Source organism: Muntiacus reevesi, chromosome 1 (assembly GCF_963930625.1).
Source record: "Muntiacus reevesi chromosome 1, mMunRee1.1, whole genome shotgun sequence".
Taxonomy (NCBI): Eukaryota; Metazoa; Chordata; class Mammalia; order Artiodactyla; family Cervidae; genus Muntiacus; species Muntiacus reevesi.
The window spans coordinates 38,566,083-38,592,146 of NC_089249.1; the positions used below are offsets into that span (position 1 = coordinate 38,566,083).

Here is a 26,064-nt window from a genome sequence, read left to right on the forward strand (position 1 = left end):
AGGCAGGGTACATGGATTCTCTGGTCCACATGGCCCGGAGCAACCAAGTCCCCATATGCCACAACTACTGAGCCTTTGCTCAGGGCCTGGGAGACGCAACTACTGAAGCCCGCACGCCCTGGAGTCTGCGCTTGACACCAAGAGAAGCCACCACAATGAAAAGCTTGAGCACCACAACTAGCGCGTAGCCCCTGCTCGCTGCAACTAGAGAAAGCCTAGCCACAAAGACCCAGTGCAGCCAAAAATAAAATAAATAAAATTATTTTTAAAAAGGCAAGGAGGACACAGCAGTGTACAAGACAAGACTTCCCTTTATGGGGCTCTGCACCAGTAGAGGAAACAATGACTTAGTTATGTAAGTTACACCTGTTTTCTCTTTCCCTTGGTCTGATTTCTGAAAATTTTTCTTTATATGTCTCTATCACAGTACCCTCCTTTTCAGAAAACTGGTGGCACTATTGAGAAGAAAAAAAAAATGAGATTCATGACATTAGGCCGGTACCCAATGATCAAAAGAAGATGCCAGAAATACGCGTAGCCCTTGTCACCATGGAGGTATAACAGTCTGGATAAAACAGTAAAGCGTTTTAGTCTCAATATAAAATGAAAACATCAATCTATAAATCAAGGTGCCATTGCCAGATGTCTCAAAATCAAAATGCTTTCCTTTTGGGCCACTGCCTAGAGCTGAACCTACTGATGTAGGGATTTACTATGGTAAGTAAATGTCCTCTATTGACATAGTAGTTTTAAACTCACCTTATCTTAAGATGACATATCTAACTTTTTTTTTTTTTCCTTTCCCATTTGCTAGGAGGGAGACGAAACCTCAATACAGGGTAAAATATGATTCGGTATCACTATACTTTGGCAAGAAAGAGTAAAATGAAGAAGCGTTTTAACAAAATAACAAGCTAGATATGCTTTAAACAACTGAATTTCCTTCTGATTGTGCTTTCTATTGTCACTAGCAAGTTTGGAATATATAGTGTATATTAACATTAAAAGTCAGGTATGCTTGTGTGGAATCTATTAACTTGAGAGAAAATTACTCAAATTGAAGAAATCGCTGCTTAAAATGGATTTAGAAATACATTTTACTGAACAAAAGCGAGTGAGAAAATTAGGCTACTTTATCAGGATTAGAAAGTGCTATGAATTTTAAACACAAAGCTTCTAAAAAACAATGCAGAACATATTTGAGATTATCATACCTCAATGTCATCATAAATCTTTTTTTCCCCCCAACAATTGATGATAAGTAAGTAGAGTGACTTTTTACAGTGACCTGTCTTTCATAAAAGAAGTTGTGTTAATTTTCCTGAGGGGTGTTTTTATCTCTAGATGATTGTTTCGCTGTACCTGGAGATTCACATGCTTCCCAATAGCAGATCGAGAGACGGGTGAACCTTGAAAAGCTCTGAATGGGGAGTATTTACATGCAGAGCTCTCTGGCCAGCCATCTGGGTTATGCAGTGACCACTTACCAACTACTTACAAAGACAATGCTGCCCTCTGATCGTTCACAAATCATTTCCAAGTTAAAATTCTCATTATTTTTCAAGTAGTCATGCCTTCATTTTTATCTTTATTTCTTTTCCCTCAGCCACCACTAGAGACCTTGAGTCCTCAACAAAAGAGAAATAAGCTGGCAAAGGAAGAAGTAACAGAGCCTAGCAGATCTCATCCGTGGGTAAGGGCAGCACTGGGATGGGTCACCACAAACTTTTGCCAAGTTATAGGCACCATCAGGATGTTAGGGTCATTCACAAATTCCCAAAAACACACAAGGCAAGGAAGAGGGAGGAAAAAGAAGTCTGTGAACCGGGCAGGAAGAAAGGTTCTGACCCAGACTGTGCAAAAGTCCTGAGTAAATACAACATGCCTGCCCGCTGGACCCATCTTACGTATTAATCAGAACTCATCTAAGAAACTGAAGAATAGTTGTGACAAACCTAGACAGTATATTAAAAAGGAGAGACATCACTTTGCCAATAAAGGTCCATATAGTCAAAACTACATTTTTTTCAGTAGTATGTGTGGATGTGAGTTGGACCATAAAGAAGGCTGAGCGCTGAAGAACTGATGCTTTTGAACTGTGCTGGAGAAGATTCTTGAGAGTCCCTTGGACAGCAAGGAGATCAAACCAGTCAACCCTAAAGGAAATCAACCCTGAATATTCATTGGAAGGACTTGATGCTGAAGCTGTAGCTCCAATACTTTGGATACCTGATGCCAAGAGCTGACTCAGAAGACCCTGATACTGGGAAAGACTGAGGGCAAGAGAAGAGGGGGGTAAGAGAAGGATGACATGATTGGATGGCATCACCGACTCAATAGACATGAGTTTGAGCAAACCCTGGGAGATAGTGAAGGACAGGGAAGCCTGGCGTGCTACAGCTCATGGGGTTGCAAAGAGTCAGCCAAAACTTATCAACTGAACAGTAACTTCTAAGATCTCCTTGAAAATCACATTTTTTTCAAGGCACTGACTTGCCAGTGAGTAAGTAAATATATATGCTCATATCCTGTATTTCCCTCATAGGAAAAGGGCTATGCGTTCCTTTTCCAAAATTCTCAAGTAGAAACTGTATATGTCCATGTGGTCAGAAAGTATATTTCAGACCAACAGCTTACACTACACACTTACCACAGAGGCTTTATCTTTATCTGTCTCTCACAGAATTCCGTGTTATAAAACTAATAGGGCTGATTTAAGGCTACTGGTTCTTTAGGAGATTCCCCGTCCCCCACAAACAGAATAGAGATAGTTTCTTAATATGTATAAGTTAGCTCATTTACATTCCTTTTAAACCTATACTTTAAAATTTCGATACATATTTAATGTTTTTAATACTGCCTATATAATTGCCTTGAGTGTGGCATTTATTCCCTCCCTCTGAAGTACGTGTTTTATCATAGATGTAATTTCTCCCAGGTATTTCAGGGGAGTTATTAAATGTCAAAATTCAAAGTGAATATATAGGTAACTTTAAAATGTAAAACCTCAGTGAAGAAAAAATTTCAGCTGTTATGTTGATTACCAAAAACAGGAAATGGGATTCACAATGATAACCTATAAGGGAAAAAGGCATTTAGAAAACTGGGTTAGAGACAGTGAACAGTGTCAACTTATGCTAGCGATCCATTTACTTGTGCTTCTGTCACAAATACCATCAATTTATTCTTGAGAAAGAAGAAGGTTCTCTGGGTTGCCTTGGCCCAGGTTTTTATATTTAATACATGGAAACAAAAGAGCACAAAAATGTTTAAGTATGAAGCCCAACAAATTGATGAAATATGGGATGAACAGATAAGACAGGTTTGATGGTGGCATTTTTCATTTCACAACCTTCAACTGCTTAAAGAGCAAAATCTTAAAATTTCCAGTCTCCAGGGTCTGAATTTAGCCTAATATTCCATTGTTCCCTTCTTCTGCCCACCCTAGAGTATCTTGGACTCTAGCTAATTCTGATGATGATAATATAACAAACAGGAGGAGAGGGGTCTTTTGTTTTGCTAAGAACTCCCTAGGTGCTTGGCTTTATGCATCTATTCTCATCTGATCTCCACAATAACTAGGAAGGCAGGTTATTCTTACTATCTCCATTTATAAATGATGAAACAAGGGGTTATAGATATTGAGGAACCTAGGATAACAGTTTTTAAATCTCATGAATGGAATTTAACACAGCTTTTTCAAGGTAAAAGTCCAGGCTTTTCACCACTGCACACTTCTGCCTTCTAAATCAGACTGATTATTGTTTTGAAAAAACATCCTCTGCCTTATCAACCTCATACTCTCCTTTTCTGCCTGTCGAAATCTTACCTAGCCCAATTCAACTATTTCCTTCAATATGAACTGGCACTGACTTTGCTTTCTTCCAATTTTTAATGTAAATGTGATGACCGGAGTTCTGGCAGCCATCTTTCACCCATGAGGGAAACATCAAGTGAGTAACTGAGGTACCAATCTAGATAATGATGATGAACCAATAGCAGTAACTGGCTACACCTCCAGATTTCTTGTTTTATGAGAAAAATAATTCCTTATTTATTTGAGCCATCACTGTTCACTTCTGTGCTATCTGTAACCACACTCAATCCTAACTGATGCAGTCCCTGGACTCTTTGCTTTCACTCTTCTGACTTAGAAATTCAACTGTACACTACATCTGTTAATGCCTCTCTCTCTGTGGTCGCTCTCTGCAGCCAAAAACAAAGTATCGCCCCCACACATGTTCTGCTCTGCCTGGCTGAGATCTCGAGGAACTACCAGCTGTGTCTATCCGGACCCCTAACTCTCCATCCACACGGGGTGACAGGAGTCAAAGTCCAACCAAATAAAACATGGAAGGAAAAGTAGGAGGTGAATGGTGATTTGGGAAAGTTGGTAGGAATTATTAGGAAAAGCTCAAAGTGCAAAGTCACTGAACATCAGAGACTTCTGGTAGAGAAGTAACTTCTGAGGACTAGCAAATGACACCTCTATAAACCAATCTGTCTGAAGAAGTTACCAAAGAAGCAGAGAGAAAGGAACCATTTTTATCAACAGAGAGAAAATACTGGGAGCTCAAGAGAATAAAATATAGAGGAAGAAACTAAAGTTCAAGTCTTCAAAAGCTAAAATTGGAGGGCTTCCCTGGTGGCTCAGTGGTAAGAATAAATCTGCCAATGCAGGAGACCTGACTTCGATCCCCAATCCGGAAAGATTCCACATGTCACAAAGCAACTAGACCCATGTGCTACAACTATTCAGCCGATGCTGTAGAGTCCAGGAGCTGCATCATTTAGCCTGCAAGCCGCAACTATTGAAGGCCGCATGCATAGGGCCCACCTTTTGCCTTCAATCGTACCTAGCATCAGGGTCTCCACATGTCACATCAGGTGGCCAAAATATTAGAGCTTCAGCATCAGTCCTTCCAATGAATATTCAGGGTCTATTTCTCTTAGGAGTGACTGGTTTGATTTCCTTGCAGTCCAAGAGACTTTCAATGAGTCTTCTCCAACACCACAATTCAAAAGCATCAGTTCTTCATTGCTCAGCCTTCTTCATGGTCCAGTTCTCATATCTGTACATAACTACTGCAAAATGGAGGGGTTTTTTTCTACTTTTTATTTTATATTGGAGTATAACCCATTAACTATGCTGTGAGAATTTCAGGTGCATAGCAGAGTGACTCAGCCATACACATACATGTATCCATTCTCCCCCAAACTGCCCTCCCATCCATGCTGCCTAGAGTTCTATTGTTTAAGTCACTCAGTGTGGGGTACTATCACAGCAGTCTAACAAAACCAATGTAAGAACCTATATTTAAAAAAGACATCACATGCAGTACTATTTACAATAGCTAGTACATGGAAGCAACCCAGATGCCCATCGACAGATGAATGGGTAAAGAAGTTGTGGTACATATATACAATGGAATATTACTCAGCCATAAAAAGGAATGCATTTGAGTCAGTTCTGATGAGGTGGATGAACCTAGAACCTATTATACAGAGTGAAGTGAGTCAGAAAAAGAAAGATAAATATCGTATTCTAATGCACATATACTGAATCTAGAAAAATGATTCTGAAGAATTTATTTATAGGGCAGCAATGGAGAAACAGACATAGAGAACAGACTTATGGACATGGGGAGAGAGGAGGAGAGGGGGAGATGTATGGAAAGAGTAACATGGAAACTTATATTACCATTTGTAAAACAGATAGCCAACGGGAATTTGCTGTATGGCTCAGGAAACTCAAATAGGGGCTCTGTATTAACTACTCTAGAGGGGTGGGATGGGGAGGGAGATGGGAGGAAGGTTCAAAAGGGAGGAGATATATGTATACCTATGGCTGATTCATGTTGAGGTTTGACAGAAAACAACAAAATTCTGTAAAGCAATTATCCTTCAATAAAAAAAAAATTTTATAAAAACATCACATGCACAGGTGATACGGAATGCATTTATTATTACTACTTTTGGCTATGCTAGGTTTTGGTTGTGGCACACAGGATTAGTGGCTCTGCAGTGTATGGGATCTTAGTTCCTCTGCCAGGGATCAAACCCATATCCCTTGCACTGGAAGGCAGACCACTGGATTGCCAGGGAAGTCCCAGGAGTGGGTCTTGAACAGTTCAAAGACTGAAGTTAGGTCACTTATGTTTCAGAACAAATCCAAAGTCAACTCTCCAGGGTGCTTCCCCAGGATGAAGCAGGGGACAGACAAAGGGATGAGAAAGGAGGGCACGGCCAGGAAAGCAGCCCCGGGTCAAGCGGAGCATCAGATGCAGAGGGAGAGAAGAGAGGAATGGACTGTCCCCGTGCCCAAGACAGGGTGGAATTTCAAGAATTTCAGGAGAGGACAAGGGCACAGTTACAGGCAGGGACCAGCTAAGGAAGAAGGAATAGGAGAGAAAAGGGATACCCGCAGAGGGCAGCAGGCTCTGAAGAGCAGGGGTATCCCCATGTCCTCTGCCAATCATCTTGCTGGTTCCTGGTCATGCGTGAAGTCAGGTTACACCCGATGGCTCCTACCTATTTCTTTACCCATCTGGAATCTCTCAACAAATAGTTCAAAGCTTACAACCTTCTGGTTATAAAGTACCTAGTAACTGTTGAAAATGAAAGTAAGTGTTGGACTGCTTCTGTCCATGGAATTCTCCAGTCAAGAATACTGATTAGCATTAGTTGCTAAGTCATTTCTCACGGACTGTAGCCTACCAGGCTCCTCTGTTCATGGGATTCTCCAGGCAAGAATACTGGATGGGTAGCAATTCCCTTCTTCAGGGGATCTTCCTGTCCCAGGAATTGAACCCAGGTCTCCTGCATTGTAGGCGGACTCTTTACTGTCTGAGGCACCAGGGAAGCCCATTATTCTACTTTTATTTGATTGGACCTATCTGGGGCACTAAGGAAAGGAACACTTTGTCTGAAAAGTCCACACTGGGAGTTCCTTTCTAAGCTCCCAAAGCATCTGAACTCTGAGCGAGTCTCCAGCCAAATGCTTCCTCTCCCCCATTTCTGACCCTGGGGAACAGGAGACACGTCATTCCACGTTAACATTCTCCTGGTCAGACTTTCCTGGTGGTCCAGTGGTTAAGAATCCACCAGCCAATGCAGGAGACATAGGTTTGATCCCTGGTTGGGAAGATCCCACATTCAGCGGGGAAACCAAGAGCTCCAACGACTGAGCCTCACTCTGCGACTAGTGAAGCCTGCCCGTCTAAAGCCTGCAGTCTGCAACAAGAGAAGCCACCGCAATGAGGAGCACACACACCACGACGAGAGGGGAGCCTCCACTCACCACAACCAGAGAAAGCCCGCACAGCGACAAAGACCAAGTGCACACAAAAATAAATAAATAAACAAATATTTTTAAAAATTCTCCTATTCATCACTTCATCATCCTCTGAAGATTCTTTCTCTAATACCATTGACTCTATTCCTGTCTTTCCTCAGCTGTATTTTCCCCCTTACTACCTACTAACATTCTTCCTACTAACAGAACAAATTCAGGCCACCACCCCACCTCTGGAAATTGGTGGGGTTCAGTAATCCCTTTTGGGTGTAGAATTAGTTGAACAATGTACATCCTTAAGAGAATCAAATGCGACATCATCGAAGACCACAGACGGCAGCTTCACAATGCCTGTGTCCTTTTCCTTGTTTCTGAGCCTGAATCTCTTTCCCATCTCTGTGTGAGGTGCTTTTTCCCTGGGTCAATTACTTGAATAAAAATCTGGAATCTTTCCAGTCTAGTCCTGTAGGAATAACCAGGAAAAGCAATAGTGGAGAAAGGCGGGTTCAACGGAAAACTATATTCAATTATAAAGCAGTCCCTGATCACCTCATGGGGCTTCCCCAGTGGCTCATCAGGTAAAGAATCTGCCTGCAATTCAGGAGACACAGGACACGCAGGTTCGATCTCTAGGTCAGGAAGATTCGCTAGAGATGGAAATGGCAACCCACTCCAGTATTCTTGCCTGGGAAATCCCATGGACAGAGGAGCCTGGTGGGCTACAGTCCAAAGGGTCACAAAGAGTCAGACGCGACTGAGCAACTCAGCAGACTGATCACCTCATGGGAGTCTGTATGGTTAAAAAACAAAGAGAAAAAAAAAAGCAAAGAGGGAAGACAGAGTTATCAGCCACGCCTGGGTGTGGGCTTATATAAGGACAGAAGATGAAAGTGAGAAATGTACTTCAAAAATAATTTCAGCAGAAAAATGTATTCAATAACCACTCAATTTAGAAAATACCATCTCTAATGAAAATGTCTTCAAGTGATAGTTTTAAGGATTTCCATTTTATATTTTTGAATGGCATTAGAATAATGAACACTGTGAGATGAGAACACAGGAAAAAGCAGAAGAAAATCTGCTTTTAACTAAGTTATCTCATCCGCAGTCCTACTCAGAAGCTGCCACATCCATGAACACGACTAGAGATAACATTATAAACTCTGCAGTAATTTATATGCTTTTCCTTTTTATTAAAAAATAAACAGGCAAATTTTAATTATTCACTAGAATGTTAATATAAAACCAGTGTGATAGCAGCTAACATTCTACAAACAGCCTTTTGCTGGCTTCGTGTGACACGGATGATCTAAATTCTTCCCTGTTTCATTGACTATTCAGTGCCTCCCCCATTGTCCCCTGCCCAATTTAGCAGCTTTGTAACAGAGGAAACTTAACTTTCGATGTCCCAGTTGATGATAAATTTTTTACAAAAAGCATACTACAACACGAATTCTTAGGTCACTAGGAAACCAAAGCATCAAGATAATTCAAGTAAAAGCATGAATTTCCTTTTTGCTCCCAAATCACTGAAATAACTGCATTCGTTCTCCATGTTGCTTTATGTGCCTTGTCTTGCTAATGCTTTCTAAATATAAAAATAACTTCTCTTTTCTTTTATCTTCATAGCCTTACACAGACTTCATTTAAAATTCTTCTCCTTGTTACAAGAACAGAAGAGCAGAGGAGGAGTGGTGAGACTGGTGGGTTGGTCCTGTAACCAGCTGGTGAGACAAACGAACAGGTTATGAGGCAGGTCTAGGATCTGGGACCTTTGGCTGGAATGCCTGTACCTGGATGGACTTCCCAGACGGCTCAGTGGTAAACAATCCTCTTGCCTATGTAGGAGACGTGAGTTCGATCCCTGGGTTGGGAAGATCCCCTGGAGAAGGAAATGGCAACCCACTCCAGAATTCTTGCCTAGAAAATCCCATGGACAGAGGAGCCTGGCGGGCTACAGTCCATGGGGTCTCAAAAAAGTCGGACAGGTCTTAGTGACTTAATAACAACCACTGCACATGGACAACACCTCTCCTTGAGCCACAAAAATACAAAGAAACTGTATGAGCCTAAAAATAACTGTGTGCATGTGCAGTTGGGACAAATTCTGGATGAAAGATAACAGAGACCAAAAAACCCCTACTGCCACTTCTGAAGATCGGAGAGCAAAGGCAGGGTTCTGCACATGTACCCTTGTACACAACAGCCTCTAAGGGGTGAGCAAGACACCTAAGTCACCCCTCCAGTCTGACCCTGGACACAACCCTACCCTCACCCCACATAAGGAACCACCTCATCCCAACTCAGAGAGGGAACAGGGAACCTGTTACTTGATTTCACTCCTCCCTTCCCCCTACTTCAGCAGAGACCCCAGTAAAGCCTTGCCTGAATTTCCTGTCTGGCCTCTAGTCAATTTCTATTGATTAAGGCCAAGAACCCTGATTGGTAACAGGTGGAGGACCTTTTAACAGGAGGCAGAGGTTCAGCTTCCTGGGCTGAAAAAACCTCGTGCTGTGTGTTGAGTCGTTTCAGATGTGTCCGACTCCTGAAACCCGATGGACTGTAGCCTGCCAGGCTCCTCTGTCCATGGGGATTCTCCCAGGCAAGAATACTGGAGTGGGTTGCCATGCCCTCCTCCAGGGGCCCTTCCCGACCCAGAGATCAAACCCAAGTCTTATGTCTCCTGCACTGGAAAATGAGTTCTTTAACCACCAGTGCCATCTGGGAAGCCCCCCTTTTGGGGGGGCCTTGCTTCCCCTGAACTCCCTGTCCTGACAAACTGCACCATCATGGGCTGTTTTGTCCTCTTCCTCCCCTGTTCAGAAGACAACCATTCATCAAATACTATTCATTCCACCCCTTTAATATCCCCCTCAGCCGTCCACTCCTCTCCAGCCCCACCACACTACCCAGGTTCAGCTCCTCATCCTGGTCACCAGATTGTGACAAGAGCCTCCTAAAGGGTTCCTGGTCTCCCCCCAGATACACTCCCCTGAAAATGAAATTCTGATCACTGCTCTACTACTGCAGAGAGCAAGAAGGGGGGATGGGGAGTCTGGAGAAAGGGCACGTTATTGATCTTCATCCCCAGTGCCTAGCACATAGTGGAGAAAGAAATGAATGAACAAATTTGTCGATCACTCACTTCCTGGCTATAAACTGCCAAGGCTAAAAACTTTCCACACCCACAGACAGGAATGCAAATTCTATAGCAGAGCCATAAGCCTCAGGCTGCTTACTCGCTTCACCCACTCGCTCGCCACATCTCCACCCTAATCATATCAGTGTTCTCACCATGGCATGCTCTTCACCGCTCCAGATATAAAAGGGCATGAGCTTCTTTGCCCGAAATGTCCTTCCTTCTCTGCACCTAATGACTCCTTCACTTGCTTTGTGAATCCCTCTGTGAGACCTCCAGAGGGTGGCATGTTCCTGAAACCCCAGAGTAAGTGTACCCACAGCTCCTACCATCCCCAATAGGGCAAATCATAAACCTCATTTTTTCACCTTCTCACCAGACTGAGAGACGTTGTCGGCATTTAAACGGAAGGCGCTACTGCTTATTTTTCTCTCCTCTCTCTCTTGTCATCTCCTTTTCCAATGCCCAGAATGCTGTTCTGTTTTATTAATAGTAGATTTGTGTGTGATTCCTGTGACCCCACAGACTGTGGCCTTCCATGCCCAGAACAGCATCTGATAAACATTAGATGCTCATAAAATACCTGCTGCATGAGCCTGTTCAAGGGAAACAAACACCCTAGGTATTAGGACAGAAAATCTCTTCCCCACCAGTCCCTCCTCCAGGCCCTCTGTCCTACCCCATTGCTTACCACCCCTCACTCTCTCATTTCCTTCCACTCCCCAGCACAGCTCAAACCTGGGCAGGAAGTCCCCATTCAAGTCCTAAACCCAATACCTTGCAGATGAAGGGAAGAGGGACCTCAGTATTATCAAGGCGGCAAAAAAAAGGATGAAAAATGTTCAGAGACCTAATTAGAAATACAAATTCAGGTCCTTCCATAAAACACTGTTATGTGTTGGTTAGGACCTACAGAACTACTGTTGTGGTATGAAATTTCAGTTACTCTGTCGGCTAAATTCAGGGCTGGCACAGAGATCAAATAACCATTCATGATCTTGTTCTACAGGAATACAGGTTCAGAGTTCCCAACGAGCCTTCTGTAAGGTAAACTAACTACCAGAACATTCAGTTTGTTCATTGTGGACTGTTTCTGCTAAAGGCTTTTCCCCTTGAGTTTGTAATTCTCTCCCTGAATAATTTCTAAACTACTAAGATGAGTGGAAAGGACTCTTGTCTTATCATCAAGAAACCTACATTCCAGATCAAAGGCTCTCATTCCTGCCTACATAGTAGACACAGGAAGGGAGTTTTTTAAAGTACTCATTCAAATGCTCCCATTCAAGATGGTTAAAATCAGAATATCTGGGTGGTAGGATCTTTTCAACAGTCTATGGAAGAAGCTCTTTAGGAAATTCTAATTTGCAAGCCGGGTGGAGAACCTCGGTCTAGACTGTGTTTTGACTCATTTGTTCTGAGGTAATTTCCTTAGGAATCTGACTTGTCTGAATCTTGGTTTTCTTACCTAATAAAATGAAAGCTTTGAGATGAACAAAAGTTTCTCTATATCCTGTAAGTTTTTCTTATTCTTTCCAGCTTTCAAAACATTTGGAACTTTCATGAGTTAATTTTTGAACGTTTAGTTGCTCTATTCCTCTTGGCTTATCTGATGATGTACAAATCAAGAAAAAACAGACAGAAATCTGCAAAGACCTTTTAGTAACTGAGACAGAAGGAGTTGCAGGCAACATTCCAATTTGAAAAGTATTCTTCCCACATACTTAACTAGTTCCTGGGAAGGCAAAAGTTACATGTACAATTACTTAATTTTATAGTTCTTTTAGAGCCATTATATTAAAACTTTTAAAAAGGAAAAGAAAAAAAGTCCCCATACTATATAATATTTCACTCCCTCAGATATATAGCTTTATCATTCTAACAAAGACTTTTTTTGCATATGCTTCCATTAAAGCCATGACTGCAGAGTAAGCTGATGATTTCAATAATGCCCTCTCACTCCTGAAGTCTTTTTATTCAGTAGCTCACTGAGCAATTTAACACACAGGCTCCCTAAATTCTTTATTCTAAGGATGGCAATATAACCTTTGTCTTGCTTTGACTAATTTTTCTCTTAGTTAACACATCTTTCCAAGTTTAAAAAAATATTTTTTTCATTGATTTGGCTTATAAAGTAAACCGAAACACCTGCAAATATTTTGTGAAAAACAAATAAAGAAATATTCACCCTTGCAGAAGAAAAGAGAACACAGGAGAATCGCTTGCTCCATTTTATAATATTATGGTACATTGTGTAGTCTCGTGTCAGTATTTATTATCAGTCATTTAGTTTATGATAGAGAATAACTTTTGATTACTGATGCTTGTAGTATTACTCACTCTGTCTTGCACTGTTTGAAGATCTGTATTTTTATTACAAAGTCCAATAAAAATAAAGTGAAAAACCCATAGGTCCCAAAACTGATTCCTGGCTAGTGCTGTATGTCACTCCTTTCCAATCTAAAAAGTATTTCCTTCTACTGTTAGTCTCTGTCTCTGGCTCATAAGCAAATTTATCTCCTAATGCTTCATTTTTTATTTTAGCCATTAATCTCCTATTGAGAACCTTACCAAATGCTTTTTGCAGATAAAAATATTTAATATCTACTAGATTTCCCCTATCCACAGAGCCATCCAACACTGCTTAGAGGGGAAAAATCAATCTTTTGTACCTGAATTTAAGTTTGCTGGTTTGACTCAATGTATTTTTCTCGAAACTTCTTCAGGTCTTTACAGGAAACAAGAGAACCATAGTGCAAGAATGCTGCTTCTCTTTGTTATGGGTTCAATGCTGGTCCCTAAAAAGGCATGTTGAAGTTCTAATCCCCAGAACCTCAGAAAGTGACCTATTTGAAAATACTGTCATTTCAACTGCAACTAGTTAGGTAAAAATAAAGTCTTACTATGTAAGCTGGGCTATTACATGATGGGTGTCCTTATAAGAGAAGAGACAGAAATACACAGGAAGATGACCATGTGACAACGGAAGCAGAGTTGAGAGTAACGCATCTAGTCATATAAGCCAAGGCTTCTCTGGTGGCTCAGACAGCAAAGAATTTACCTGCAATACAGGAGACCCAGGTTCGATCCTTGGGTCAGGAAGATCCCCTGGAGAAGGGAATGGCTACCCACTCCAGTATTCGTGCCTGGAGGAATCCTTGGACAGAGGAGCCTGGCCAGCTATATATAGTCCATGGGATCACAAAGAGTTGGACACAACTGAATGATTAACACACACATAAGGCATGCCAAGTATTGCCAGCAAACAACAGAAGCTTTCTAGCAAGAAAGGATTCTCTGCTACAGATTTCAGAAGGAGAGGGCCCTGTGGATACCTTAATTTCAGACTTCTGCCCTCCAGAACTGTGAGAACAAACATCTGTTGTTTTAAGGTACCCAGTTCTTGGTACTTTCTTAGGGTGCAGTTTAGAAAATCAATACCCTCCCTCTTTTCCCATTAATCCCATATTTGCAGGCCCTATCTATCCTGGATTTAAGTCTACCCAGAAATTTCATACATACACAACCTGTGTGTGTGTGTGTGTGCATGCATGTAAAATATTTTTCTCCTTTAGTATCAGACTCAACGCTGAAGAATCACATTTAACACTTAGATCCAAAGGATCGCATTTAACATTTAGATTCAAAGGATCATATACAATGTTTCTTCTTTCAGGATCATATTTATCTCCAAAGCAGAAAGCACCCCAATGGTCGCCGAGTACCATGTATGTAACACTGGCTCCACTGGGATGTCATCCCAACTGGTTCTTTGAATACCTCCTACTTTCTGACGTGGCCCATGCAAATTCCAGAAAACTTGGACTTTATCAAAACTCTGCTTTATATTGGGCTAAAATCCATCTTTCTATATCTTCTAAAAGTAAGGTCCCAGTCCTCTGTCCTTGGGTAACAAATAACAAGCATGTCTTTTCATGCCTTATTGTGTATATGCGTGCATAAAAGCATGTGAACACAATATCACAACCCCAATGCTCACATTCTTCCCAAATAAGATGTCCCCTTTCCTTTCAATCACTCTTCATGAGGATGTTTCAACTTCCCTCATCCCATGCTCGGGCATCCTTCTACACATGCTCCAGTACCATTTCCATCCTCCACACCCTTTCATCGTATCCCTCTGCTCCTTCATTCTCATAAGGCCCTCAGCCTTGACCTCTTTCCTCATCCTTTCTCAGGTGGACAAGAAAAAGGTCCACTTCAACTGCTACCTGCGAGCTGCTCCCTGGGCACCCCCAAGGAAGGGAATCTAAAAACAAGCCAGAACCTCGTACAGAACTCAAGTGGCTGTGGATATGAATGACCCTGCACGTGCATCATCATGGGACCATCAGCAGAGCAGGCAGACACAAAAATACAGTGGAAGCTATCTGAGCTCAGGGTTCTCTTACAATCTTCCCTTTCATTTCAACAAGGATTGACTGTGGGTCTATCATGGGTGGGGCTCTGGGTTTGCCCTCATGTGGCTCTTTCATGAGTATTTCATGTCTACCACCCGCTAGGGGATTCCTTGGTGTCTCAGACGGTAAAGAATCTGCCTGCAATGCAGGAAACCCGGGTTTGATCCCTGGGTTGGGAAGATCCCCTGGAGAAGGAAATGGCAACCCACTCCAGTATTCTTGCCTGTATAATCCCATGGACAGAGGAGCCTGGTGGGCTACAGTCCATGAGGTTGAAAAAAGTCAGACACGACTGAACAACTAACTCACTCCCTCACCCCCTAGAGTTTTTCTCCAAACATTCTCTCTCTATTGTCTTATTTTTCGTGTCCTCCATAGAAAAGTACCGTTCAACATATAAATCCCATTCAGGGACTCCAGAAATACCTCTGGGCCTCCAAAGGTCAAACATAGCTTAAACTTATCTTTCATAATCTAGATTGATGGCAGGGCAGACAGCAGGATGGTGCAGTGACTGAAGTATGGAATCTGGGGTTGAGTCCTTCAGAATTCTGCTCCGTCCTCCACGTGAGGCCTCAGTCGAGTCACTTAACCTCCAAGCCTCAGGTCTCCAAGCCACTCAATGCCGATAAGGTACCTCCCCTACTTTCCCTTAGGACAACTGCAAAAAGAATTTGGTGAACTACTCACTTTACAAGATTTATTAACCTTTGTTCAGGAAATGATTCAACAAATACGTATGGTGGTGGTTTAGTTGCTAAGTCATGTCTGCCTCTTATGACCCCATGGACTAAAGCCTGTCAGGCTCCTCTGTCCATGGGATTTCCCAGGTAAGAATATTGGAGTGGGCCGTCATTTCCTCCTCCAGGGAATCTTCCCAATTGACCCAGGGATCAAACCCGCATCTCTTGCACTGCAGACAGATTCTTTACCACTGAGCCACCAGGGAAACCCCAAATATGTATATCAAGTATCTCCCCAGTGCAAAGGACTAAGGGGCCCATTCGAGGATTTCAATTCCACAGCAATTATGAATTTGCTAATAGGTGAGTAACTGGCACAGATACTATATGACAAATAACAAAAATCAACGTGTTAGCAAATAAAGACAAATCAATAACAATCTCAGAGACACAAGCAACGACCTATGGGTCTCACCTCCAAGTCATGAACCAGAATTTCACTAAGAAAAAAAAATCCCTAATTCTTCTACTGAGAAAAATACAGATTTCTTTTTAAAAATGAATTTTATATATGTTGTTTACAATTGTATATTTTGATGTCCTTGTACCTGATGATCTTTTCTAGGCACTGGCGATGTGCAAGTCTTTCTGCCCAGGGGATTTCTCTCAGCAAGCCAGGTCTGTAAAAGGTGGTTATATGCTTTTGGAATAAGGTGAGTTACTTTTTTTTTTAATTTCACATAGTAAAATTTTACAGAGACTAGTATACAACACATAAAAAACTAAGCTTAGAAGCTATTCCTTCCTGCCCCTCCTCCCTAGAAGTCCAGCCATGAGGAGGCACAGAAAAAGCTTTATGCTTAAATGCTTAAATAGACTTAACCTGTTTTTAAAAATGACATGCAGTTCTGAGAGAATAGCATTGAAACAAGTATGCTATCAAGGGTGAAACAGACCACCAGCCCAGGTTGGATGCATGAGACAAGTGCTCGGGGCTGGTGCACTGGGAAGACCCAGAGGGATGGGATGGGGAGGGAGGTGAGAGTGGGGATCGGGATAGGGAATACACGTAAATCCATGGCTGATTCATGTCAATGTATGGCAAAAACCACTACAATATTGTAAAGTAGTTAGCCTCCAACTAATAAAAATAAACGGAAAAAATAAAAAAAAATAAAAATGACATGCATGGACCAAAATGCACCATCAGGAGTTCCTGCCCTGCTGGGAGGCCAGCAAACATGGAAAGTCCTCTCTTCCATAGAGTTTTTCATTTTGCACTCAACAAAGAATAGGGAGGGCGTGGGTGGGCGAAGGTAAACATTCTGAAATTTTTGCTGGGGGCTTTGAATGAGATAGCAAGTTAATTAGTTTTTACTCTATAAGTGATTTAATTTTCAAGGCTGGTTTAAGGAACTGTAAATAAATCTACACTTTAAATTCTTTACTTTTTAACCTAATACCTATCTATATTCTTATGCCTTCCCCAGTGATAAACTTTCAACTGAAGCAAACTTTTCATAAATTAAATGCTTTTTCTATGAAAGGCAAGATCTTATTTAAAAAAAAAAAAACAGGCTGGAACACCACAGGGGTCTGGATGTGCCATCTGGATCAATACTCCTTCAGGATACAAAGATTTGCAGCTTAAGATGAAGGACTCAGTGTGACTTATGACAGTCTTTAGAAAAATAAATCTATACCGTCATTTATACTAGGATTGATTCATATTTAAAATTTTTTAACTTTTAAAAAAAGTCTTAGATGTTAATTTGCTATTAATCACAGCATTTTTTTTTAGGGTTTTGGTTTCCTTCAGTCACAGCAAATTTCCCACTGTTTTCTCCCTTTTTTATTTATTTAATGGCTTCCCTTCCATTTCCTTCTCTTTTTCTCAGCTTCATCTCATTGTTTCTGTATTACTTTGATCTTATTGGGTTGCATTTCGAGTATTCCCTCCCCTGGTTCCTACTTTTTTCATTTTTGATTTCCTATACGTTACAAAATCCCAGCCAAGTTCAAAACTCATTTCGCATTCCCTTCAAGGTCTGCTTTTCTCAAGCCCCATATTTTTATGTTTGTACTCTTCCCACAGATCGTCATCAGCAATTCAAACCTGATGACATTATGATTGCATCTTTAGTGCTTTTCTACTGCATCCTTATTTATCATGCCTGCATTATTTCCAAAGATAAGGTCTAGCATAACTTCAGAGCAGAGCTTGTTAGCTGTTGCGTGCGTGTGAACAGTCCAGGCTACGGAAAGATAAAGCCACGTGCCTACAATCTGGCGTTATTCTTAATGTGTGCATTTGCTGGGCGGAAATCCCTGAGCAGAAGATGACCTGCTTTCGACTTCTCTTTTCTATAAGCATGTTTCCCTTTCTATCTGACTTCCTATCACCTTGTTCTTGGATTGTTTGATGAAAAAAATATGGTGCTCGTTTCTCTTCCCTGATTATATTCCCTTCAAAGTGTTTACTCCTACTTCACCGTCTTCTTTTTTTTTGTATTTCTCTCACCACATTTCCACTAATGTATAAAGTAAGATCCATTTTCTCTTTTTTTTGAAATATTTTCTTTTAATTAATTAATTATTTATTTGGCAGACTCGGGTCTTAGCTGCAACACACAGGATCTTTGTTGCATTGCATGAGACCTTTCATCACAGCGAACAGACTCTCTAGTTAGAGCGCAAGGGCTTAGTAGTTGCGAAAGGGCTTAGTTGCCCCGTGGCATTCGGGATCGTAGTTCCCTAACCAGGCATTGAACCCGAGTCCCCGGCACTGCAAGGCGGATTATTAACCACTGGACCACCAAGGAAGTCCCAAGATCCATTTCATTGATGAAAAATTCAAGGCAAAACATTTTTTCCTTGGTCCTTTCCTTGCCTCTGGAACTATCTGAGAATCCTAAGAAACCCTTTAGACATCATACCACACTGCTTGGATTGCTCAAGCCATACTTTGTATACATAATCTCCTTGCCAAAGGTATATTTTTTTCTAACTTTTTGTTCAGTTAAAATAGAAATTTGCTCTCAAAACAACATGTTCAAACTCTACAAAGTTGTGACACACCAGGAAAGAGGAATCTAGATCTAATCTAATTTAATTTCATTTTGCCTGTTTTCATTTTTCTTTATCTCTTTCTCATTGATTCATTTGTATATTTCACAGTATTTCCTTAGGCTTTCCTAGATGTCAGACATGGTAGCTATCACAAGAGGAATACAGATAAGTAAGATAAGAATCTTGTTGGCCTCAAGGAGGTTCATAATTTTATACACACACACACACACACACACACTATGTATATATAACTATATATATATTTATATACACACACACATACACATACCCCTAACAGGTAAAACAACTGATGGTGATACTGTATGACAAATGCTACTGGTTTTATAACTATCCAAGGAGGAGGATAGTATGAACCATTAGTTTTGCCTTTAAAAGATCATAGAGAAATCTGACAGAGTATGAAAATTTCACTTAAATCTTTAAAATCGGCCATCGGGAGGTAAGAAGGCTACAACAGACAGAGGAAATGATGTAAAGAAGACAGAAATACCTGGGATATTTACAAATAGCAATAATGACCATACAAAACAGCAGTAAAGATAACCTTTTTTTTTTTCTTTTAAATATAGAGGTCTTATTTATTTATTTGTTTGCTTTTATTAATTTCTTAGTTGCAGCATGCAGGATCTTTAGCTGGGGCTTGTGGGATCTAGTTCCCTGACTAGGGATTGAATCCGGGCCCCCTTGCATTGGGAGTGCAGCATCTGAGCCACTGGAGCACCAGGGAAGTCCCTACAATAAAGATAACCTTTTAACTGATTTAATTTAATTCTTATTTTACCATAGAAGAATACCTACCTCACAGAGTTACTGTAAAGATTAAATATAAATAAAACCCCTAAAGAGTACCTGTCTTACAGTAATTGCTCAAGAAATGCTACCTATCATTATTGCTATAATACAGATTATATCACATATATTTCATCTATTCAAAATATTTTCTTTCTTTTTTTATTTTTTACTTTTGTTGGTTCTTGGATCTTTGTGGATCACTGTGGCTGCTGAATAAGTAATCTCATACATGGCTGAAGAGCTGAGGTGGCTGCTACAGCTTTCATCATGAAAGAATTAGAAACAATGACAATGATATCTGAGAAGTATACCATAAAAAAAATGACACATCTAATTATGATTCTCAATGAATCAGATTTTTTTTTTTTTTACAGCTTTCTTTTTTAAGACAGAGTTCAAAGCTGGCAAAACAAGTTGATATGTAAGATTCATTAAACAATTCGACTAATACAATAAGCTTTAGGATCAGTACAGAATAGAGTCCAGCTCAGTATCTTTTATCTCCTATAGCTATAGCAGGGGTCCCTGGTGGCTTAGTGGCCAAGAATCCATCTGCAATGTAGGAGCCTCAAGAGACACAGGTTCAATCCCTAGGTTGGGAAGATCCTCCAGAGAAGGATTCTTGCCTGGAGAATCACAAGGACAGAGGAGCTTGGCGGGCTACCGTCCGTGGGGTCGCAAAGAGTTGGACATGACTGAAGTGACTTAGCACACACAGCTACACCAAAATCACATGTGTTACTTCATTTGAACTGATAATTAGATGAATTTATTTGTTCAAGGGTCACAAATTCTGTAGGACAGAACAAGAGTCCAAGTCTTCTAACTCCCACGACCATGGGTCCTTCCTCTAAAACATTCTGAAAGATCCCTTAGTGTTAGTTCCTCAGTCATGCCCAACTCTTTGCAACCCGTGGACTGCAAGCCAGGCTCCTCTGTCCACGGAATTTTCCAGGCAAGGATACTGGAGTAGTTCACCATTTCCTTCTCCAGGGGGTCTTTCCAACCCAGGGATCAAACCTGGATCTTCTGCACTGCAGGCAGATTCTTTACCGACTGAGCTACCAGGGAAGCCCTAGATTAAACCAAAAACTAGGCTACTGATCACTTAGTTGACCAAAAACGTAAACACACTCTGGATAACCAAGTGTTTACTTACAGTGATGTATAACACCAGACTAACATAGTTATATATATTTTTACCTCTCTCTCTTTAGAGAACTGGGTTTATAATAATAGAAATGGCTATCAAAATTATAAGATAAAAATTATTATGAATGTAAATGACAAACTCCTTCCAAGATTTTTGATGCTAAATCGATGGGAAAACAAAAGCCATGAAGAATTCCAGACATGATAGAATAAACGTTATGAGACTTGCTCTCCTACTATAAATAGTTATATAAATAACTGTACAACTGAACAAAATACATAAGGCAACTATTTTTAGGCATTGGGAAACTGGCAGCTCAAGATAAAGACCTTAAGATAATTCAGATATATAAATGAGCAGATAAGGACTTTTAATCAGCTATTACAAATATGTTCAAGAATTTTAAAGAAAATATGATCTCAATGAATCAAAAAAATGGAAAAGAGTAGAAAAATTAAAATTCTAAAAAATAATAAATGGATTATAAAACTAAAAATGTTCATCAGCACAAATTTCAGTGGATGGGCATAAAAGTAAATTTAAGGTAGAAAATAAGGGTCAATGAACTTTAAGAAAGACCCATGTATACTAGTCATTCAGAAAAAGGGGGCTGGGGTTGGAGGGGAGATTAAAATTGAAGTTAACGGGCTCCAGTAAGCTGTGGACAATATCTAACACTCAGGAACTTGGGTCCCAGAAGGAAAAAAAGACTGGGGAAGAAAATATATTTGAAAAAATATTTTTTTAAATGTCTAAAACAACAACCTACAAATCCAAGAAGCTCAATAAACTCCAAGGAAGGATGAATACAAAGAAAACCACACTTAGGCACATCATAGTCAAATTAGTGAAAAATACAGATAAAACATTGGTGGCCACAGCCAGAGTAAAATGAAACATTACTTACAGGAAAACAGGAAGAAACAGAATTCCAAGAAATGGAATGATATGGTTAAGTACTGAAATAAAAATAAAACTGTAACCTAAAACTCTATATTCAGTAAACCACCCTTGAAACACGGAGGTGAAAAAAGACATTTTCCAATGAACAAAATCTGAGAGAACTAATCACCAGCAGACTACAGGAAGAATAAGAGAAAAAGAAATGACATGCAAAAGACTGGTTTTACCTAGGTTTCTTCTTTTAATTTCCTTAAAAGACAAATGACTATTAAAAACCACAACACTTTGAGGAGGGGTTTATAAACAAATAGAAGAAAAATAGTAAAATAATTCTGGGGACTAATGAGGGTGTACATGGAACTGCTGTAAAGTTTTTATATTTGTGACATATGAAGTGTAAAGAGGAATATAGGTATGCCTCATTTTATTGTACTTTGCATTATTACACTTTACAGATATTGCATTTTCTATAAATTGAAGATTTGTGGCAACCCTTCATCAAGTAAGTCTATCAGTACCATTTCAAGTCTCTGTGCCATGTTTTGGTAACTCTTGAAATGTTTCAAAAATTTTCATTACTATTATATTTGTTATGGCAATCAGTGATCAGAAATCTTTGATGTTACTAAATTAATAGAACAAGTAGACCAAAATAAAACCAAACAAAATCAGATCTAAAATATGTGACTAACCAACTTGAGTTAATTGATATTTATAGAACATTATGACTGACATTGGCAAATAAATGACACTTTTTTCAGTGCACTTGAAGCAGATACTTAAATATACCATAAAATGGGGTATAAAATAAATCTCATTAATTTCAAAAGGCAAAAGATTCTTAAAATGGATATTCTCTGAGCATAAAAGAATTTTAAATTTTAAGTCAGTAATAATTATATCCATAGAAACATAAAATATTTGGAAATTAAACATTTCATTCTAAATAACACTCCAATAACATTCTAAATAATTAGAAAAAAATAGAAAACACTTTTAACTGAATGATAAAGCGAAAAAAGCAAAATACTGGTTCTTTGAAAAGATTAATAAAACTGGCAGATCCCTAGCAAGACTATATTTTCTACCAAAACAAAACAAAGAACAACAACAATAACAGGAAAGAAAACAAAAATGGTTAACATTGGGAATAAAAAAGGAGAATAACTACAGACCCTACAGACATCAGACTAGTAAGAGAATATTCTAAACACCTTATATCAATAAATTCAGCAACTCCTATGTTTGTACAGTGAAAAACAAGGAAGCAAACTTCTTATACACAGAACGACGTGAATGGATCCCACAGGTGTTACACCTCAGGGCATGTAGGTGAACAAACACAGAAGATACACACTGTGTAAGTATAATGTTCTGAAACCGGCAAAGCTAATCCATGGTGATAAAATCACATCAGTTATTGCACCTGGAGCAGAAGGTTAAAAAGAGCGGAACTGACGGCAAAGGGGAACAAAGGCTGTTTCTGGGAAGATGGAATATACAAATTGTCAAAACTCATCATATCATACATGTTAACACTTGAAATTTATTATATATAAATTTACTTCAATGAAGCTGATTTTGAAGAAAACAAAAAAAGTTCTTAGATAATACAGAAACAGGATGAAATGTGAAGGCAGTCCACAAATTTCATTTAAAAACTTTTTCAAAAATGACATCATTTCTATTATATACCTCCGTAACAGAATGAGAAGCAAAAAGTGTGGTCAGGAAGTACTAAATGCTTCCATATACATCTTACAAAGACTGTGCCTTTGAGTCATGATAAGATCTGGCACAGTGCCTTGGGAGACGGATGAGTTAAAACTGAAAAAGCGATACACCTGAGACCAGAACACTTGGGTTCAGATAGTGACTTATATGATCAATTAGCTTTGAGATCTTAGGCAAGTCCCTCCATCTTAAGTTTCTTCATCAGCTACAGGGCTGGTGTGAAGGTGAAGGAATACAACTTTGAAGTATCTAATAAAGCACATCACAAATACAAGTTCTATCGCTCACAGTATCAGACACTATTCAGATGAAAAACGGAAGGAGAGAAACAAGATGGACAGGGAATGAGCCAACAGGAAGAGACAGGTGGTGGCCTGTTTCTAGTCACACTTCTGTCTGTGGGTGCAAAGGCTGGGGTGGAGGGTGGAACAGGCGTGTCCAAGCATGAGGACCTAATAATGTTCCTATTTTAAGCAATAGGCACAGGGTTGGCTTGCTCACCCAGAATGAATACACTTTCACTGTGACCTGGATCACGCCATTCTGGGCTAACTCCCTGGTCCTGTTTCTAGGAGCATGCAAAGAGAGGCTACCTGTCTACCTAAGACTCCAATGGGCTTTCCCCAGGCTCCTGAGGGTTCCGGCATCTTCTATCATTGGGGATCTTTGGAATGCCAATATAACTGATGACCCATTCGTTACAATGTTCCATTCTTCCCTATCCTTAGGTTTTCAGAGATTTCACTCTAAATTAAATAAGCAGAGCAGAGATCTTTTGGATTCAGCAGCAAACCAGAGCAACAGCTTCATTAATGCCTGGTCGGCTGATTTTCAGTACAATTCCAGGGAACCACGCGAGGTCTGAGAGAGTCTTCAATGAAAAGTACATGAGTAGAAACATCTAGAGGGTGACTGCGACAAAGGCCTGAATTTAAGCACCGAGACGTCACGTATGTTCATTCAAACACGGAGTCACTAGTAGGGCAGCTAAAGATGCAACACTCCATCATGGTATCCTAAGTTATCTGACATGGGCTTCAATAAACCACTGGTGGTCCAGTGGTTAATAATCCATGCTGCAATGCAGGAGATGAGGGTCTGATGCCTGGTCGGGGAACTAAGATCTCACATGCTGCGGAGCAACTACGGAGCCACGCACTCTGGAGCCCACGCGCCACGAGCAGAGAGCCGGCACGATGCCGCAACGACTGAGCCCCTGGGCCAGGGCGAGTGTGCACGACCCCGGCAGGTCCCGCGCCGCCTGCAGCGCACTGCGGGGAACTCCACGGAGCCCCGCACGTGAAAAGAGGAGACCGCGGAGGCGCAGGCTGGCTCTCGGGAAGGACCTTTATCAAAGCCGAGCTGAAGGAATTTATACTGTATCTTGAAAACGAAGGGCCGCCACTGAAGGATTTTAAACAAGCAGTACCGCAACCCAATTAGCATTCCTGAGAGATCATTCTGGCAACAGTGTGGAGAACAGATTGAAAGGGGGCAGAAGCAGAGACTGGGAAACTAGTTAGAAGACCGCTGAAGTGATCCGTGTGGGGAATGACAGTGGCCTAAGATAGCGGCACAAAGGATGGAGAGAATGTATGAGATACAGCGAAAAACGGAACTCTCAAGACTGACTCATTGATTGCTGCAAGGTGAGAAAAAGGAATCAGTGTCAAGCTTGGGTGTATGAATAGTTAGACCTGCTGTTTGCGAAAACAAAGACTACAAGCTACATTTCAAAAAAAAAAAAACAATGACACTGCCCTAAATTTAAGAATAAAAAAAAAAAAAACACAGACAAAAGCTCAGGCTGCCTTAGACAGGACGGATATGGATCTCTGAAAAAAAAATCAAACACTTAAATTCACAGAGAGGAATAAGTCAGAGTTAAAGAAATTCCTGTCTAACATATGTTGATGAATGAATAATCAGACTAACGCAGAAGGCAATTCACTAACAAGAGAGCCATCTACTGCCTTTCAAGGATAATGCAGTGATGAAACGCCACCCGAAAACGCGGAAGAAAGCCAAGTTTGTGACCATTCCCCACTGCACGTGTATTCATAAAATAGCTGACCCCTCCCACAGAAAAAAAACAAACCTCCAAGTGGTTAGCACTTTCAGTTAATAGCCAAATGCTTCGACTTACCAATTTCTCTTAAAAGCATCCATTCAATATATACCCTCATTTCAATATAAAACGCTTACCTGCCATCATGGCTATCATACTGGCTTTATAGACGTTGGTGAGAGATCCAAGTTCTCCTGTGGCTAAGATGGTTTTGAGATGAGCCTCCCCACAGGCCTTGCGAAACTGACGAATCTCATCATACAGGGCTGAGGAAGGAAATAATTGAGGCCGTTACAAAGCCGGCAAGTGATAACATAACTTGGCAGCCATTTAGAACTGGTAGAACCCATCTCAGATTTAGGAAACATAAACCATTTGTCACTTTCTAAAAAAATCACCCCAATTTAATATTGCCTCAAGCATTCTGTTGCAGTTCACCTCCTGTTCTAAGGAACTCCTTCATTTGCTACCATGAAACAGTTTCTATGCCCTGGCCCCAGGTCCCAAGCCACAGAGCTTTTAAAGTATCATTATAAAGACATGCAAATTACAAATAATTTCTACTTCTTCAGTAGGGTGGTTACTTAGGAGAAAAAAAAGAAATTCATTTACCATATATACAGGGGTATATCACTTTGCAAACTAAAGAAAAAAAAATCCTCGGGTCCTTTTGAATTCTCCCATTCACACATAAGTTCTCTTGTTGGAACATGAAGCAGGCCTTTCCTGAGAGCTCTGCTAATGAAAATAAAGACATAACAGTTTGCCCCACTCTCTGGCAGGGTATTTG

The 26,064-nt window shown here is 40.4% G+C and overlaps 1 protein-coding gene across 1 annotated transcript in view; it reads right to left on the bottom strand.

Moving 5' to 3' along the window:
• Positions 1-26,064, bottom strand: part of DERA (deoxyribose-phosphate aldolase) — a 111,687-nt gene that overhangs the window by 24,198 nt on the left and 61,425 nt on the right. Inside the window, exon 6 of the mRNA XM_065922035.1 lies at positions 25,412-25,540. Coding sequence (XP_065778107.1) covers positions 25,412-25,540 — 129 coding nt within the window. The remainder of the gene's footprint in view (positions 1-25,411; positions 25,541-26,064) is intronic.